The sequence below is a fragment of the Colobus angolensis genome, unplaced genomic scaffold, assembly GCF_000951035.1.
Source record: "Colobus angolensis palliatus isolate OR3802 unplaced genomic scaffold, Cang.pa_1.0 Scaffold109, whole genome shotgun sequence".
NCBI classification, from domain to species: domain Eukaryota; kingdom Metazoa; phylum Chordata; class Mammalia; order Primates; family Cercopithecidae; genus Colobus; species Colobus angolensis.
In genome coordinates, this window is record NW_012111919.1 from 5,903,429 (window position 1) to 5,922,721 (window position 19,293).

General features: G+C 34.7%; 1 protein-coding gene across 3 annotated transcripts in view; it reads right to left on the reverse strand.

Annotated features, from left to right (window-relative positions):
• ATAD2B (ATPase family, AAA domain containing 2B) overlaps nt 1–19,293 on the reverse strand; it is a 190,380-nt gene that overhangs the window by 36,836 nt on the left and 134,251 nt on the right. For 2 of the 3 annotated variants that reach the window (XM_011950759.1, XM_011950751.1), the window contains 3 exons: nt 12,283–12,468; nt 3,352–3,487; nt 884–1,080 (listed from right to left, as the gene is read on the reverse strand). In XM_011950759.1, coding sequence (XP_011806149.1) covers nt 884–1,080; nt 3,352–3,487; nt 12,283–12,468 — 519 coding nt within the window. The remainder of the gene's footprint in view (nt 1–883; nt 1,081–3,351; nt 3,488–12,282; nt 12,469–19,293) is intronic. The other variant, XM_011950768.1, reaches the window with a different exon arrangement.

Below are 19,293 nucleotides of genomic sequence, written 5' to 3' on the forward strand. Positions count from 1 at the left end.
AGGTAATGGTTTCAAAGGAATCCGCTCAGGTCCGAAAGCACAGATTTCACAATTAGGATACAACATTAAACTCTGAATCACTCATAATTCAATTATTTTTTTAAAAAAAGAAATGAATAAAAAACTAAAAACACCAAAGCTGTTCAAACATGGAGTCTGAACTATAAGAAGGAGGCCAGTAAAGATTACACTGTGTTCATCCACACACTACATTATCCCAGGATAAAACAAAAACCGAAAATGTAGTTGACAGTATTGATTCCCAAATGGAAAATTTCTTTTCTCATCATCACAAACCATGCTCCCACAAGCACACAAAATAATACACATATAAAGTGAGAAATTTTCCACTGGGAGCAGAGAAAACCCTTAGAAAGAAAAACAATTTAGTTGCACAGGATGTTTTAACTTCAAACAGCAGCCCAGCCACAGGCATTTCCAAAATATGAAAGACAAAGAAACTTCAGGATTTTAGCTACCTCTTTTGATGAGGTAAACATACTTTGGGAAATGCTAGTATTAACTGGTATTGATTGGTTAACACCAATATATTCTTTGAGAGCAGAATTTATCCTGGAATAAAAATAGTCTAGTATGGATATTTGACTAAGGCAACTTTTAATCCTCTTCTTAAATCGAAGAGTAAAAGACCACAAAGATTAATAATAATTAAGAGGACATATATAAATTGGTTGCTAATTTCATCCAAAAGTCACCAGATATTTGCTGATGACATAGGTAGTTATCACATGGATTAAAATTTTATAGGCTAGGGGTAATATTCATCCATGCCTTTGCTTTTTTTTCCTTCCAAAAAAAGATGTCAATATTTTTTTCTTTTAGCCAGTTCAACTTCACTGTTTGCACACTACTGAAACAAGACCTCTTCAATATCCACCGGTTTGCTGAAGATGTTAAAGCGTTTATCTGTGGCCAGCCTCTTGGTTACATCCCTGAGAAACAACCGCAATTCTCTTAAAGTATTTTCCTCCTGGTCCTCCATTCGATTTTTTTCTGATTCTGATAATTGACGAGGTGGAGAAGGTAGTGCAAGAGGAAGCACTTCCATAGCACAAAGAGCTAGAGAAAACAGAAGAAAATGTTAAGATTCCAACATGATGGGCCAGGACCCTTTTTTGGCATTCTCTCAAAACGTTCTTTAAAGAAAAGAATTACAAATACAGTCATGTGTTGCTTAACAACAGGGATACATTCTAAGAAATGTGCAGTTAGGCAATTTTGTCATTGTGTGAACATCATAGCGTATACTTGCACAAACCTAGATGGTATAGCCTATGACATACCTAGGCTACATGGTAAAGTCTATTACTCCTAGGCTATCAACCTGGACAGCATGTGACTATACTGAATACTGTAGGCAACTGTAGCACAGTCATATCTGTGTATCTAAACATAGAAAAGGTATAGTAAAAATACAGTATTATAATTTTACAAGGCCACCATCATACACGCAGTCCATCGTTGACCAAAATGTCATTATGCAGCGCATGACTATATGTGTGAAACATGCAAATCCAGCAAGTAAAAATTTGCATAGAAACAAAAAGGGAATAGCTTCACTTTATAAAATAACTCACAACAGGACCCCTTTAAAAAACAAAATAATTTGATTTTGAAATATTATTTATATATAACTTACAAGAAATAATTCAAATCAACACAAATATCTCCAAGTAAAGTATTGCATACTGATTTTCTCAAGTCAACCTTGTTTAAAAACTGCTTCTTAAAATGAGATTGCCTTATATGCATAAAAATTATAATGAGCAAGTAATATTTGATCCTTCCTATCCCCAAAAGAATTCTGATTTTAGGCAGGTCTCCTGACCTCATATTCTGAGTACAACAGAGTAGGGACAGTGCATGGCACCTGCAGGAAAGGAGGGGGAAAAAAAAAAGAACAAAAAAAGGAATTCCACGGTCATGAAGGAGATGGAAAACCAGTCCTAAGTGTTATATGTAAAATCCATGGTACTCACTACCTATCCTAAGAAAAACCAAAAATCTTCTTAAAAGGTAAAGTATTAACTTTCCTAATTATAATGTTCTCTAATTTTAAAAGACTTCCCTGATATCACACTAAAGCTCAGAATTAAAATTCTAAGTATTTTTCACTGATTTCTAAACAGCTCCTAAGATGAAAACTGAAAGTCAACAGAAACAACTGAAAAAGAATATCAACGGTAAACACAGAAAATTCAAATCTATGAGATTAAAATATATCTAGAAGCATGAAAGACTGAAATAAATCATTTTCATAATGAAATATTTAGATTAATAGGAAGCAACAAAATAAACATAAATAAGGCATAATTTACATATTAAATTTCCCAAGGTTTTGGGAGGGAAAAAACCAAAACTACAGCAATTTGATAGGTGTTCATTTTTAAAACACCAATAAAATTTGGAAAGGAGCCACTAAAGAACAATAAAATTATTAAAATGTTACATAATATAACCAGTGAAAAACAAAGCAAAAATAATATGGAAAAATAAGGACTTGGTAGGGATGGCGAATGTATTGAGTATCCTCCAAGAAGGGCTCTAAGAAACATAAAAGATGGAACGAGGGTAAAGAGGCTTAAAAACTTTTACCAAACAGGATTGTTACTTCCTAGAAGAGGCTGAAAGATTAAGCAAGTAGATCTTATCTTTTACACATCTTTAAGATTAGGAAAATGAAATCTCTTTCGAATGACTTAGAATGCAGCCCTTACTATGTCAAGGAACTGAAATCTGACAAATTCTTGAGGTGCCTCTTAAAGCTCAATTCTTGAGTCTAAAATTATTGAGTCCAAACCCAAGAAAAATCTAACACTTAAAGCCAGAATAGATTTTCAAATGGCTAGAATAAAATGTTAAATGTAATGGGTCCTAAATAAGTCTCTGAAAAGTCAATCAATAAATAAACTAGAAATGGCAAATGTTCTAACCAGCCCATCAAATCTACCATGGCCCAAAAAGTAATGAGCACAACACCTGGTGTTCACAACCTGCCAGTTCAAGTCCTGGGTACTTACTATGACTAAAACATAGGAGAATTGAAGACTTTTTTCTACGACTTTTTGAGCCCCATAATGTGAAATCTACCAGAGGAAGTGGTTGAAGTCATAAGAAGAAGTCCTATTTAGTAAAGCTTTAACAAGGCTATACTTCCCAATCTCAAGTCAGATGAACACAATGGACACTTCCACATGTCATCTAAAGATAAACAGAACCCGACAAACTCTCCTCACTTCCATGAAGAAAGGGCTAAAATAAACTGACTCCAAGAAAGGGCATTTCTTAACTCCATCCCCCCCATTTTCCTAAAGGCTTTACAAACTTTACCAGCATGTTTCCTTCGTGGTGGAGCCATTGATGCCTGATTGAGAATCAATTCTTGAAAAAATTTTCTTCTGTCTTCTTCAATAGGCCTTTGAATATACAAGACCTCTTCATACTGTATTCTAAAGATACATTTAACCTACACATATACACACACACAAAGACATTAAATATATAAAGAATTAAAAGCTTACATATCATACCAAATTGCAACGTCTTCATCTTCCAGTATCATGTTCAATATTCATAGACCATTCACATGGGGTTATAGTTAGCCTAGTCCTAGGCTATGCTGTTGAAGGGTTAAACCTCATGGGCTAAACAGGAATGGTAGAATGTCCAGTTGCCCAAGTCATTAATGAATGATATTATATATCGAGTAAGAGTCATCAGATAATAGCAAAAAGGATAGCTGTTTGTAACAGATGGCAACAATCTCAAAGGGCTTTTACATAAGAGCTGAAAAGTAATTACTTAGAATCTATAATAGAGAGCTGGAAGAATGTTAACACTGCCATCTCTTATCCTCATATTTCTTTGTATTCCCTATTCACTGACTTCCCTTCCTGTGCTCTTTCCCTACCAAGTCTATTTCACTGCAATCTCTGGAATCCTGGTTCCACTGCAAATAAACCATACCTCTGGTCTAGTTTATGTTCCATGACACACTCCAAAAAGATTAAGCCAATTATTCTCATATCTTTCAGCTCCATCCACTTGGTGATTACTCACCTCTTCTGTTTACCTACTCAGACTTTGACCCCAGGTGTCTACCTTCCAAGATATGCTGTTTAAATCCTCTTTACCTCATCCAAATTTGTCTACTATGGCATTAAACACTGTATTTAATTTTTATGGTTTTTCTAGAATGTCTACTTTCTACCTTCTAGACACCACACTCCCTGAGAACAGAGATCACTTCTTATTCATCTGTTTTCCTACACCTATCCCAGTGCCTGGTATTTAGCATGCCTAATAAGCATGTACTGCCTTGTGATTTTGTTACCCAGCCCAAATCAAATTGGAAACTGCAAATAAAAAAAGGGAGAAGGTCACTAGTATGGAAAGATATACCAACCACGACACTGAGAAAATATGGATTAGAATCAAAGACATCATATTCTTGCCCATTTAGCCACACGTATGTAGTCTAAATTTGGATAATTCATTGAATTTGTCATTTCTAACCACTTACTGGATTAAGCCTACGAACTGAACCCTTAAAAATTCCATAAATATTATGTCATTCAATCTTTATAACAATGAGGTAAGTATTATTTCCTCATTTTACAGACAAGGAAACTGGGGCTTAGAAAGATTTAAGTAATTGGCTTAAGGTAATAAAGTGAACAAAGAAAATTAGATTATATAAATTCTAAATGCCTTTTCCAGCTCTGAAATTCTAAAAGAAGAAACAATAAAAGGTAAACATCAGAATTCAAAAACTGGATGGGGAATTATTTATCTCAACCTAAAGTCAAACCATTTAAGTTTACAAAATTTCACCTTGTGTCCTGCCAGTGCTTTTGTAGACTACCTTCATGCACAGTTCCCTCCAACTCTTTAATCTATGCTTTGCTGGCCTTTCTTTGAAAATTCTGGAAGTAAGTTTACTACTGAACATGTTTTGTATGCCAAACATCATGCCAGACACTGCAGTTACAAAACTAAAGAAAATGTGTTTGTTCTCTGCTGTCAAAGATCTTAGAGTCTCAGAAGAAAAGCATTATGATACTATGCTGGGAGTACTATAACAGAGGTAGCAAAACACAGAGAAGACATCTTGCCAGGGATGAAAAGACTCTAGGTAAGATGTAGCAGAAATCACTTACATCAATTGGGTCTTGAAAAATAAGAAGAACTTAATATCCTAGACGTACCATGATTTCGTTCAAGAATGGCAAAACATTTCATTTTAACTATTCTCTCTGATAACTTTCAAAACTATGTTAACACTTTATGAATACAAAAGCATACCAAGAACAGGCCTACAATAATCCATGGATATTCTTACCAGGTTACTACCAACATCTCTGAATCCAACATTTTATAAGTGGGATAAATTATACTTCTCCAAGTTCACTCCTAACCTTATCTTCTGACAGTCCTAGCCTCAAACCTCATGCTGTACCAAAGACAAGTCTTCCATAATTCCCAGAACAAATCATGCTGTCTTTCACATTGGTTCACAGTGGTTGTGATACATACTATTCACTCATTCCTGACCCCTTCTTTAATGCACCACTCAAGCTGATGCTTTCTGTGTGATGCCTTCCCTAACTTTCCCAGACGCACTTAGGCACACCTTCCAGTATTTATCATTAAACTTTTTTTGAAAAAAGAGTTCAATAAAGTTCAGTAAATTTTTACAGTTGTGCAGCCATCACAAGCACATTTTAGAACATTTCCACTGCCCCAAAAAGTTTCCTCATGCCTATCTGCAGTCAATCCCCACTCCCACTCCCATGTCTTAGCCTAACAACCACTGATAATGCTTTCTGTCTCTAGTGAATTAGTGAATTGCCTCTTCTAGACATTTCGTATCATACAACTGATAGTCTTTGATGCCTGGCGTTTGTCACTTAATACTTCAGGTTTTTCCAAGTTGTAGTATGTATTAGTATTTCATTCCATTTATTGCTGAATAGTATTTCATCACATTTTGCTTAGCCATTCACCAATTAAGGAACATTTGGATTGTTTCCACTTTTTACTAGAATTAGTACAACAACTAGAAACATTCCCATACAAATGTCTTTCTGTGAATGTATGTTTTCATTTCTTTTGTGTAGATAACTAGGAGTGGAATTGCTGAGTCAAACCATAAATTTATGTTTAACTTTGGAAAGTGGCTGCACTATTTACAATCCCACCAGTAGTAAATAAGGACTCCAGCTTCTATATCCTATCCAATACTTGGTATTGTGTATTTTTGATTCTAGCTATTAGGATGGTGTAAAAGCACTTTTTTTTTTTTTTTTTTTTGCAGCTTTTAATGGCAAAAAACTCTTGCCCCAACCTATACTTTAGTGGGTTGCAGTGGTATTTCATTCCTGAATGACTGATAATGAGCATCTTTTCATATGCTTATCATCCATTTACACATACTCTAAGGAACCTCATATAAAAGGAATTATACAAAATTTGTCCTATGACTAATTTAGCCTAATGTCTTCCAGCTTCATCCATGTTGCAACATGCATCAAAATTTCCTCCTTTTTAAGGCTAAATAATGGTCCATTGTATATGTTACATTTTGTTTATCCTTTCATCTGTCGATGGACACTGAGGATGTTTCCACCTTTTGGTTACTGGGAATGATGCTGTCGTGAACATGGGTGTACAAATACCTGTTCAAGTCCTGCTTTCGATTCTTTTGAGTAAATGCCTAGAACTTGATTTGCTGGATCATATGGCAATTATATATTTAAGATAACGTCATACTGTTTTCCACAGTGGCTATACAATTTTACATTCCCACCGGCAATGCAAAAAGGTTCTCATTTTCCCACATCCTCATCAACATTTGTTAATTTCTGTTTTTTTTAGTAATAGCCATCTTTTTTTTTTTTTTTTCTTTTGAGACTGAGTCTTGCTATGTCGCCCAGGCTGGAGTGCAGTGGCGCGACTTCGGCTCACTGCAAGGTCTGCCTCCCGGGTTCCCGCCATTCTCCTGCCTCAGCCTCCCAAGTAGCTGGGACTACAGGGGCCCACCACCACGCCTGGCTAATTTTTGTATTTGTAGTAGAGACGGGGTTTCACAGTGTTGGCCAGGATGGTCTCAATCTCCTGACCTTGCGATCCGCCTGCCTTGGCCTCCCAAAGTGCTGGGATTACAGGCGTGAGCCACCGTGCCCAGCCTAATCTGAGTTTTCAATGCCCTTACTTGATTTTTCTACTTGAAGTTACTGATTTTCCTCTCCCAGGTCCTACCATAAACCTAGAGACACAACTACATGAAACAAGATGACAAAATGCTATATGTAATCTTATTTTCATCAGCAGAGTTGAGGAATATTTCTTTAAATAAAATTAATTTCCAATATACTGAATTATATAATCTGAAACTTGTTCATCATAATTTAATAACAAAGCAGATACTGTGAATGTCTTCAGAAATAGAAGTACAATTCTGGCCAAGGTTTATAATCCTTCCTACAAATACCTCTACTTTATCTGCTTCCTCCCTTAAGAGTCTTTTTTCTGTGCTCAACCTTAAATTAGCTCTCTTCTCTAATTCTCCATAAATATCTTGCAATTCCCATATATCTCAACTAAAATTCTCCAAGTATCTTCAGAAAGGGTTTATAAAAGTAAATTTACTTACACTACAATTCTGCATGGTTCTCAAGTGGTCAAAAATTTAAAGAAAAAATATTTTAAAAGAAAAAGAATTCTGCAGAAAGGGAGTGAGGCTGGGCAAGGGTTACGTGAATTCTATGTGATGATTCAACTGTTAGTTCCTTTTTTCATGCAGCAAACTTTTACTGAGTAATTCCCATGTGTTAGCACTGTGCTAGGAATGGGAGAAGTGATGGCTAGTAACACCTGAAAGAGCTAGTGGTCTAGAGACCAGAGGTTCACAAAGTTTTGGTCTCAGGACCCCAAAAAAGCTTTTATGTATGTGAGCTATATGCATCAATATTTACATATTTTAAATAAACCCATTACATATTAACATTAAAAGAATAAAACTTACATTATTTTGAAAAATATGTTTTTCCAAAATATAGAGAGAACATAAAACACATAAAATATAAAACAAAATTTAGTGAGAATAGTGCCACTGTTTTATCTTACTTTTTTGAGACAGAGTCTCACTCTGTCACCCAGGCTGGAGTGCAGTGGTGCGATCTTGGCTCACCGCATCCTCCACCTCCCAGGCTTAAGCGATCCTCCCACCTCAGCTTCCTGAATAGCTGGGACTACAGGCACGCGCCACCATACCTAACTGATCTTTGTATTTTTTGTAGAGATGGGTGTTTCGCCATGTTGCCTAGGCTGGTCTTGTACTCCTAGGCTCAAGTGATCTGCTTGCCTCAGCCTTTCAAAGTGATAGGATTACAGGCATGAGCCACCACACCCAGCCAGCACTGCTTTAAATGTTTTCAATTCTCTTTTGTGTCTGGCTTAATGGAAGACCACTGGATTCTCATTTCTGCTTCTGTATTCAATCTGCTACAAATATGTTGTTTGACTGAAGTATATGATGAAAACCCAGACTCAGCAGATACGTAGTTGGAAATGAAACTTGATAATCCCCTGCAAAAGTCTTGGGGACTCCTCAGGGGTCCTTGGACCACACTTTGATAACAGCTGGTCTGGTGCAATGATTTCTGAACTTTTTTGATCAAACACCTCATCAGTAAAAAAATCTGAAAATATTCCCATCACTACACGCATATTTATTTAAATATACTATTTTGCTAATATACTATTCGGAAATAATATATTATAAACCATATACACATGAAATATACTGTACTATTAAATATACTATTTTGCTATGCTATTATTAAATATACTATTAGCAAAACAGTATATTTAAGAGTATGGTATATTTTTTGTGTATATGGTTTATAGTATTATTTATTACAAACCATATACACATGAAATATTTAATACGAAAAATAAAAATGAACAGAAATGCTAATGTTTTTCCCAGTATACTAACGCACTGAGTACAAACTCATTGTGGGGACTATTGAACTACGAGAGACAGATATATACAAAGAGACGCAAGAGAATGTCAAAGAGGTTCTAAAAGATGAACTTGTCATTTTGTCCCACTAATAAGACACGAATCATGGAAGGACTAATTATTTTGGGGTTTTCTTCTATTTTAAAAATAAGGTAGGGAAACTTCCTTTCTCCTTCATCTGTGAATAATGGGGTTTATTTTCTGATTATAAATGGTATTTATTATGGAAGATATAGAAAATAATAAAAAACTAAAATGACTATAACCTTTACATCCACAGATAATTACCATTAACATTTCTATGTATATCCTTCCAGTTGTATATTTATAAACTAGAATAATACCATACATATTGATTTATTACCTGCATTTTTTAAAACAATACATTTAAACACATTTTCATGACATTAAATTTTCTTTTGTTTTTTGAGACAGGGCCTCACTCTGCTGCCCAGGCTGGAATACAGTAGCACAACTGTGGTAATAGGCTATTTTTTTCTCCGAGAATTGGTTTTGTACTGCCCACTATCTACTTCATTTCTTCCATAGATCTGGCAACTTGCTAACCTACAGCTACTTGGTCTGCAACTCTCTGTGCTGCTCATTCATTCACCAAATATTTATTAATATGTGCTAAATATTAGAGACTACTATCTTAGCTTGTGACCTAAAGAAAGCAAGCAGGCTAGGTGCAGTGGCTCACGCCTGTAATCCTAGAACTTGGGGAGGCCGAGATGGGCAGATCACCTGAGGTCAGGAGTTCAAGACCACCTGAGGTCAGGAGTTTTCAGTCTGGCCAACGTGGTGAAACCCCGTCTCTACTAAAATACAAAAATTAGCTGGGTATGATGGCAGCAGGTGTCTGTAATCCCAGCTACTCGGGAGGCTGAGACAGGAGAAGCGCTTGAACCTGGGAGACGGTGGTTGCAGTGAGCCAAGATCATGCCACTGCACTCCAGCCTGGGCGGCTGAGTGAGACTCCGTCTCAAAAAAAAAGAAAAAAGAAAAAAGAAAGCAAGCATTCTAATGGTAGACTTGAAATTAAAATGAAAGGCTTAGCTGGACATGGTGGCTCACACCTATAATCCCAGCATTTTGGGAGGCTGAGGCAGGAGGATCGCTTGAGACCAGGAGTCAAGACCAGCCTGGGCAACATAATGAGACTTCGTCTCTACAAAAATAAGTAAACAAATAAAATAAAATGTAAGACTTGGGAACAGAGGAAAATTTCCTACAAGCTATTAGTATAAAACATGTTATATAATCAAAAGAGAATTCCCATAATCTTCAGCCCACAAATATGATATCCATGATAGCTTTAATAACTATTTATAAAGACAAAAGCGAGAGGGAAAGGAGCTGAAATTTCAGAATTCAATGCTGGCAAATTTCTAATATTTTAGATAGTAATTAAGGGTATTGGTAAATAAATACTGAAAAAGTTTACTGGTCAGTAGGCTTTCTGAATCCATTAAAAGTTATGACAATAGTATAACATTGAAAATGTATATGATATAATGTTAGCTTTAAAATACTAAACCAACAGTAAAATTACACATGCATATGGGCAACAGAAGTAGGCAACATAAAAACTGCTTATCAAGAAGTCAGGCTCATAAAACATTTATTTAGAAATTTTTCAAACAATATAGAGGGAAAGTTTCAGGGAATATTCCCTATATATTCCCACCTAGAATCCTTATTTATCCCACATTTTAACTCTTCACTTTCTTTTTATAAAATTATAATAAAACTGAGAAACAGGATCTAACTTGTAAAGTGGCTCCTAGGTTATATCCAGGTTCAGGCCATTCTTCTAAATCAACTTCAGCTGCATTGCTATTTTATATTACTAATACCAAATATTTAATAGCTCCATAATTTCAAAAGAAATTCACATATACTGTCTCACACCAATGACCCTGTCTGTTATCCACATGTCACAGATGAAAATGAAGCAATTATAGGTTCAAGTACTTATCTAAGATCAAAAGACTAGTAAGTCAATACCCTGGTTTTTCTAACTCTTGCTACATACAGCATTCTGTTAAACTTTACTGGACTCTATGATAAACATTTTGATTAGTGGTCTTCATATACTATCAGATACTGAATAATCAAAAATAAATTACTCTACATTTAATATATTTTCCTTACAAAAAGTAAATTATACAAATCTATTTTAGCAAGATAATGAAAGCTAAAACATAAAAGAACTCAGTAAACAAACACTTTAATCATAAAATTCTACATAATCAAGATTTATATTATAGCATTTAAAACATGTAAATCTTTTACATAAACATCATTCCTACTTTGTCTCCTGGGAAAAATATTTCTAAGCATTTCTAAAGGAGAGTATTTCAAGATCTCGTAAGCTCGGGGTATTAAAACAATTTTTAAAAAATCAATTTCACTCAAGTAAGATGATCTACTAATTTTTTCTGAATCAACTGTGATTTTACCTTAGATATGAACTCAAAGTTAGATTTCTGATTTGAAAAATACGCATATTAGAAATAACATTCAAGTTAACATGATGCTATCAATGAAAGAGCTGAAAGGTCAAATCTCATCAAATGACCTCACAGATGATAAGGATGAGAAGGATCTAACTGATAGTGATATAGCCACAGTTGTCTTAGAAAGCTGAGTAACCCTTTTCCAAAATGCTTGAGACTAGATGTGTTTCAGATTTGAAACGTTTTCAGATTTTAAAATATATGCACATATATAATGAGATTGTCTTGGGGATGGGACCCAAGTCTAAACAAAATTCATTTAAGTTTCATAAAAATCTTACACACATAACCTGAAGGTAATTTTATACGTTTTTAATAATTTTGTGCATGAAACAAAGTTTTGACTGCAACCCATCAAGTGAGGTCAGGTGTCAAATTTTCCGTTTGTGGCTTCATGTCAGTACTCAAAGAAGTTTCAGGTTTTGAATTTTTTAATTAGAGATGTTGAATCTGTATATATACATGTCAGGTTCCGTTCTAAGCATAAATTATCTCAATCTTTGTAACAACACTGTGGAATACCACTATACCCAAAAAGAAACTAAAACTTAAAACAATAAATAATTTACCTACATCACACAGCTAATAGGCAGTTACACCCAGGATATAAACCCTGACAGTATTGACTTTATAATAATTAAAAGGTATCCAATTTACAGGGTCAACTATTTTAGAACAATAAGGAAAGATAAATACTTAATCAGTACTTACCTCTTCAGGCAGTTCACTGTACATGGTTTCAGAGGTAGACAATAAAAATATAGGTGAAAATGATGGTATATCTTGTAGCAATGTCAGAAAAGTTGCTCTCACAGTTTCACTGACAGCTTCCCACCAATCCCCAATGTGAGGCATGTAAACAATACTAGGTACTGTTCTTCGAGCTTCACGAAAAATCTGATTAAGGAAAACAACCAGCATTAAACAACTCAAATTGATTATTCTAAAGTCTACCCAGTAATCTCCAAATATATGAAATATGTCAGGCCTATTACAGTCATTAGTTTCAGCCTCAAAATTTAAGTTCAAGAAATGATACACAAGCCTTACACAGCTTCAGTCTACCCTTGCTCCACCAAAAAAAAGTTATGTTTTGCCCTTTAATTATTCTTATTCAGTATATATTAACAGTAGAAGGTATCAAATTGCTCCACTAGCATGTAAAGATAATAAAGCAAAACACCACTGTAAAATATGCTGCAAATAAAGAGATAAATATACACCTATGGCACTCATGTGATATCCATAAACTTTACACAAAGAATAACAACACAGCTTACATTTTTGAGCACCTTGACTAAAATCATACAATATATAAATTAATCATTTTAACCAAGATGTACCACGCTAGAGCTTAAAATTAATGAACTACCTGCTGAACCAGTCATTCACCTCCTCCCATTATCTTAGTTCAATATTTTATAAAATAGTCACAAAATACTCTAACTTACCTAAAGAGCAAATGATTAGCAAAGAGCTCTGAGACACTTCCATTGTTAGAAAATACAAAATCAAGTTTTCCTCAGGTGTTAAAAAGAGTCTTAACCATAGTTTCAATCACGCTCTACAACACGCTCTACAACCCAATAGGGACCAGGTTGGCTATTAGTAAGCTGCCAAGCTGAATTAACGCCCCTTACTTATTAAGTTGACAGTTTAATATCACACCAACAAATTCTGACATATTAATAGAACATTTCTCATTATCTTTAACAAGTTGAACTATAAAAATCTTTCTTCCATTTTGAGAATTCTATTCCTAAAATGCTCTACTTATTTTCTCTTATTTTTAACACATTTCAATTAGCCTATGTAATATACAAGATACAGAAATAAGAATTAAGCTGGGCGTGGTGGCTCACACCTGTAATCCCAGCACTTTGGGAGGCCGAGACAGGCAGATCACTTGAGGTCAGGAGTTCAAGACCAGCCTGTCCAACATGGTGAAATTCCATCTCTACTAAAAATCCAAAAATTAGCCAGGTGTGGTGGTGCACGCCTGTAGTCCCAGCTACTCAGGAGGCTGAGGCAGGAGAATCACTTGAACCTGGGAGGCGGAGGTCGCAGTGAGCCGAGATCGCACCACTGCACTCTAGCCTGGGAGACAGTGAAACTCCATCTCAAAAAAAAAAAAAGAAAGAAAGAAGAATTTAATATTTAAAATGATTGGGATTATTGGAAACTATCCTAAGAATCAAAAGTATTATTTTTCTTTAATGAGTAAGCTTACCACTTACATACATTTCTTAAATAGTGTATTTTATACAGCTTTCAACCTTCTGTGTAAAATAAAAGATACTGCCAAATGAATAATAAACCAATTGAAAGAGGCTCAAATAGTAATTGGAAAAAATGTAGATGTTATGATCACTCACATCAAAAGTAATATTTGCTCCTTCCCTTCCTTAATATTTGCATATCCACCAATCCAGAACAGTTGTACAGTACAACTCCTTCAGGACTCTCAAATTTTGACCTTTTCTGCAAACACGTACCCTCCTATCCTGGATCTTGGAAATCCAAGGATTACTTTTTTCCAAAGTTCTTGTAGAAAATTCATAAGAGAAAAACAAGCATAAATATTGGCAAAAGGAAAGAACCATGCAGAAGCACAAAGGCAACTGAGGCGTTTAATTAAAAAAAAAAAAAAAAAACTACATGCCACCCAAATCAGGCATGGTTACATGGAAGACAGTGACCAACTCCTTTTGTCACTTTACAGTTCCCCACTCTGTGCTGGTAAAACGAGAGACAGTCAGCAAAGAAAGAAAGGTGATCATATGAAAGACTAACCAACTATAGGTTACTAAGAAACCTCACAAAGCCAATCACTTAACTCGGCCATGCAAGCTACCACATACATGCCCAGGGTATGAGAGAAGACAGGAAAACATGCCTTTAAAAAAATGAAATTTTGCCTTTGATTTTAGTACTTCTAGATTAGATTTTCCAGGAACATGTGCTGAGAACATCTAGCCATTAAAAAATATCAAAGAGGATGAGCAAAGCAACAGAAGGTTAAGTGATAATAATCTGACAGAGTCAGAAGTTAACTACAAGTATCTTAACTGTATTTCCAAGGGTGAACTACATACAATCATCACCAGCTCTAAGAGGTGAGGTTTGTTTTTTTTCTATTTCTTTTTTTCCTCCAATTGTCTCAAAATTAACATGATACTGAACTCAAACTGAACATGATATCGTATTGACCCCATTTAAAAATTTAGAAATTTTTCCACATTTCCAAAAAATTTCTTATTTTCATCTCATCTTCTCAAAATCAACAAATTGAACGTGACATCCTACTGGTCCAATAAAAAAAATCTGGAGGCTTTTTACTTCCAAAGCCTTTAAGAAAATGTCCTTCTTGATAAAAAAAAATTTAAACTATATTTGAAAACTTATTGGGGAAAAAAAACCAGGCAAGTCTAAGATGAACATGGAAAAATAAAAAGGCTTCGCCTTTCTGATCTATGAGTGTATAATTACATGAATTGAGAATTAACCTAACTACATGAAATACCAACATCTATGGAATATTTTTGTAATTTTTCTCCTAAGCCTTTAGAGGAAAACCATCCTTAATTTCTAGAAATACTAAAAAGCACTATTAAAACAAGCTTTGTTTTTAATTCCTTATTCTATGTCATCTCAGAATATTAAAATAAACTTTTATATTTTCTTTAGATTTATAACCAGTCTGTTCTAATTCCCATTTTGTAATAAAAATTCAAAAAGAACAGAGTTTGAGAATAGCATTGAAAAATTCTTAGCATATAAGCAACAGGAAAAAAAAGTTTAATCCTAGTATGACTTTTTTCTGTAATATAAAAACAGCTCTTGAGCAGTTTGCTGGTAACTTTTAAAGTGTGGAGTAAAATACACTCTGTGAAATCAAATACTAGATAATTCAGAGTAGAAAAATATAGCCTAGTTTCAGTGAAGCGGCAACTGGCTTGGGAACAAGTGATGCCATTTGAGAACTAGAAAAATACTCACCTATAGGGTGTCTTGGATTGGTGGATGTGCAAGGTGTAGTAGAAAACAGAAAAACTGTTATAGAAAAAAAAAAAGACAGTAGGCCAAATTACTGAACCAACCGTTTCAAAATACCTCTGACATGACCAGCACTCTTGCACAAGTAAAATGAACAAATACCAGCATATGTGAACTGTTCATTTTGATTCTTTATTACATTATACTCCATTTCTTTCTGACCTCCTTCTTGACACAGACATCATAAGGACCTTAGATAACAAATTTTTTAAAAAACTTTCTTTATTTAAAAAAAATCACAAACTACTTCCTCTAAATATTATATTAAAGGCAAAAATCAGGTCACTGAAGTTAGAAGTAGCCATCCAAGGAAGCAGTCATGATATAAACTGCACTTATAGTTACAAGAGTTCTAATCATCTCAAAAGCTAAACTTTGAAGTCAGCATTTTAGGCATCAAATTAAAATGTTCCATCCATGAAAATTTAGTGTATTTTTAAGTTAAGAATTTGTAGTCCCACAACAAGCCATTTCCTTTAGAAAGTGAAAACCATACTTTTTTTTTTTTGAGACTCTGTCTCAAAAAAAAAAAAGAAAACCATACAATTTTTAAACCCAAATGTGAATGAAGCAGAAGGCTCAAAGCCACTTTTACCTGCCTAAAGAGGGCAAAATAGAAAAGAAACAACTTTTGTCATCAAGAAAGTTCCAGAACTTGTCTCAGTCACTTAATAGTATTATAAATATATTAAAATTATAAAACTCAGGTAAAAGAAAAATGTTGGGAGCTACAACATCCTCAATGTTTATAAAAATTAAAAGGCACTAATAAATAAGTTTAATTCTTTGTGCCATGCTATCAGAAATTATTAAAATAAATAATATCTGTGCATTGCTGGTGGCTTTATTCCATTTTTATCCCTTTATCTATTTATATTCCCTTTAAGATTTATTGGGAATCTCTTGTGAAAAGAAAGCATGTCTGGATTCTAAAGATTCAGGATTCAATAAATAAGGTACAAATTTCTTTACACGCACACAAAATAAGCCTGTTATAAAACACATCTGTACTAGTTACTGAACTAGTTACTGAAAATTAGCATTTTATGAAAATTAAATCACTTAAATTCTTTTTCTTTTTCTAATATTTTCATTCCCTAAGGACTTCAAGAATATCAGTAAGTATGATACACTCTAGGTCAGGATAATTTAACTTGTCTACAACTCAAAAAAAAATTATTTTTTAAGTGTTGCTATGGAAAAACTCAGATATCCATGTGAGCAAACACAAAAGCATCCAAAGTATACACAGACTCCTACAGAGAAATCCAGAAATCTATAAGCACAAACACAAGAGCAACCAAAGTATACACACAGGTAAGTACATTAATACCTTCATGCTATTCAACCAAAAAGAATTTCCCCTGGGAAATTCTAGATAACAATTTCTCTCTGCGGAAATACATGCATTTAAATTTTCACCAAGAAAGGACCTTATTCACCTTTTGAAATTATTCCCAACACCACATAGTACCTAAACTCCAAAGCTTTTCAGACCATATATAAATGCATTAATTGAATCAAACCTGTCTAATAATTAAAAAGATAAAATACAGCACACTTATCAGTTCCTTTTTTCCAAACCAACAATAGAAATATACAGGAGGCAAAAAATTATCTTTGAGGATGTCAGAAAAGGAGAATCATAGTTTTGTTTTGTTTTTTAAGAGTGTTAATGCCAAAGGTCTTTTACTACCAATATTAACATCTCCTGCCTTGCTGTAGGACTCAGTAATTACTTGTGAACTTAAGGGGGCAACCATAAATCTTCCAGGCTATACCAAGGGTTCTCATTCTCCTTCCAAAGCCCTTGGAAGACTATGAAATGCTCAATAACATAGTGTGTACACACACGCGCATGCGTGCACATTTGTTTCAGTAATAAATGTTGGACTAATGTCTAGTGACAAGCTAAAGTACTATAGCTCAAAGTGAAAGCTATTGAAAACCTAGAATAGTAATACCTGAGATGCATTTTTACAAAGTACAGATTCCTGGGACTCATTCCAAATTGAGTGAATCACAATCTATGGGCGTGGAGCCAGAAAATCAGAAATTTGTATAAGTACACTCAGGTGATTCTTATGCACACTAAATCTTAAGAAACAATAAGAAAAACATTGCTTTTTAATATAGTAGATACTAACTCTGCCATTTTTTACTCTAGTTGATGATATTAATCAATAGCTCAGTCCGTCAGAAGGAGAAAAGAAAGTTCTGTCATGTATATTCCTGTGCATGTATGTTTTAAAGGACAGACATAAAATGAAACATGATCCCCACAATATAAAAAATATCAAGTAGGGGTCTCCTACCTTACCACATATATACATACAGCCCTTTAAAAGTGATTTAAGATTCCCTTTAAGACTGCCTTTCATGTTCATGTTACACTACTAAATACCAAACTTAATTGATATTAGGTATTTTAGAGCCTGGGGAAAAGAGAAAATATGCAAGAATAACTTACCAGACTAAACTCTTATATTACACATCGATTTAGAGAGAGAACTCTGAGTACAGGAGGGCTAGCTCCCAAGAAAGGTGAAGCAAAAAGGAAGAAATGAAAAGGAATACAGAACAGAAGAAAAGATAATATTTTTCAGTCTTTCCAGTGTTTCACCACCTGACTCATGCACTCTCTTCCCTACAGTTTTTGTACCCACTTATAACCTGGTTTGCCAACCTCTACCAATTATTTTAAAACCCTTCTTACATTATATAACAACTTCTTTTTGCAGAATTTGTTAGCAAAGACAGTGTTATATTTATGAATGTAAAATAATTTTAAATATGCACTTAAGACACATATAATCACAGATTAGCCAAGACATCCCGTCTCTGGCCAGTGTTGCAGACAGAGTGTGGGTGTCTGCTATCAAGACTGCACTTCATGGCTCAGGTCCTGGCAGACTGACTATCCAGGAGGAGTCACTCTAGAGTAAGCTTGACTTCTAACCCAGAAGCTCTTAGGTATACACTGAGAAGATGAGATGCCTTAATGTACTAGAGAAAGTGAAATACAACCAAAATGATAGTGAGTTTTTGTTGTTTTTCACTATCAAATGACACTTCTCTCCTTCCCACCAAAACAAAACAGTAGTAAAAGACAAGAAGTATACAAGAGACCAGAGGATGTATAATTCAACGTTGGCCAAGCAGGATTCTGAAAGATGCCATGAAAAACATCAGAAAAAAAAAGAAAAGAAAAAAAAAACCCTGTAACATCAATATATAGTTCACTACAATACTTCCTAAGTGTTTCCTTACCTTTACTTAAATAACACTAAACCAGTAATGTTTGTGAATATATATACAAATTAGCCATAAGGAACAACTATAAACAAAAATAAAAAAATCTTTCTCACTTTGAAACTATTTCTCTTGGCCAGGCACAGCAGCTCACGCCTAGATTACAACCAGCACTTCGGGAGGCAGAGGCAGGTAGATCACCTGAGGTCAGGAGTTCAAGACCAGCCTGACCAACATGGTGAAACCCCGTCTGTACTAAAAATACAAAAATTAGCTGGGCATGGTGGCGGGTGCCTATAATCCCACCTACTCGGGAGGCTTAGGCAGGAGAACCTGGAAGGCGGAGGTTGCAGTGAGCCGAGATCACGCCATTGTACTCCAGCCCAGACAACAAGAGCAAAACCCTGTCAGAAA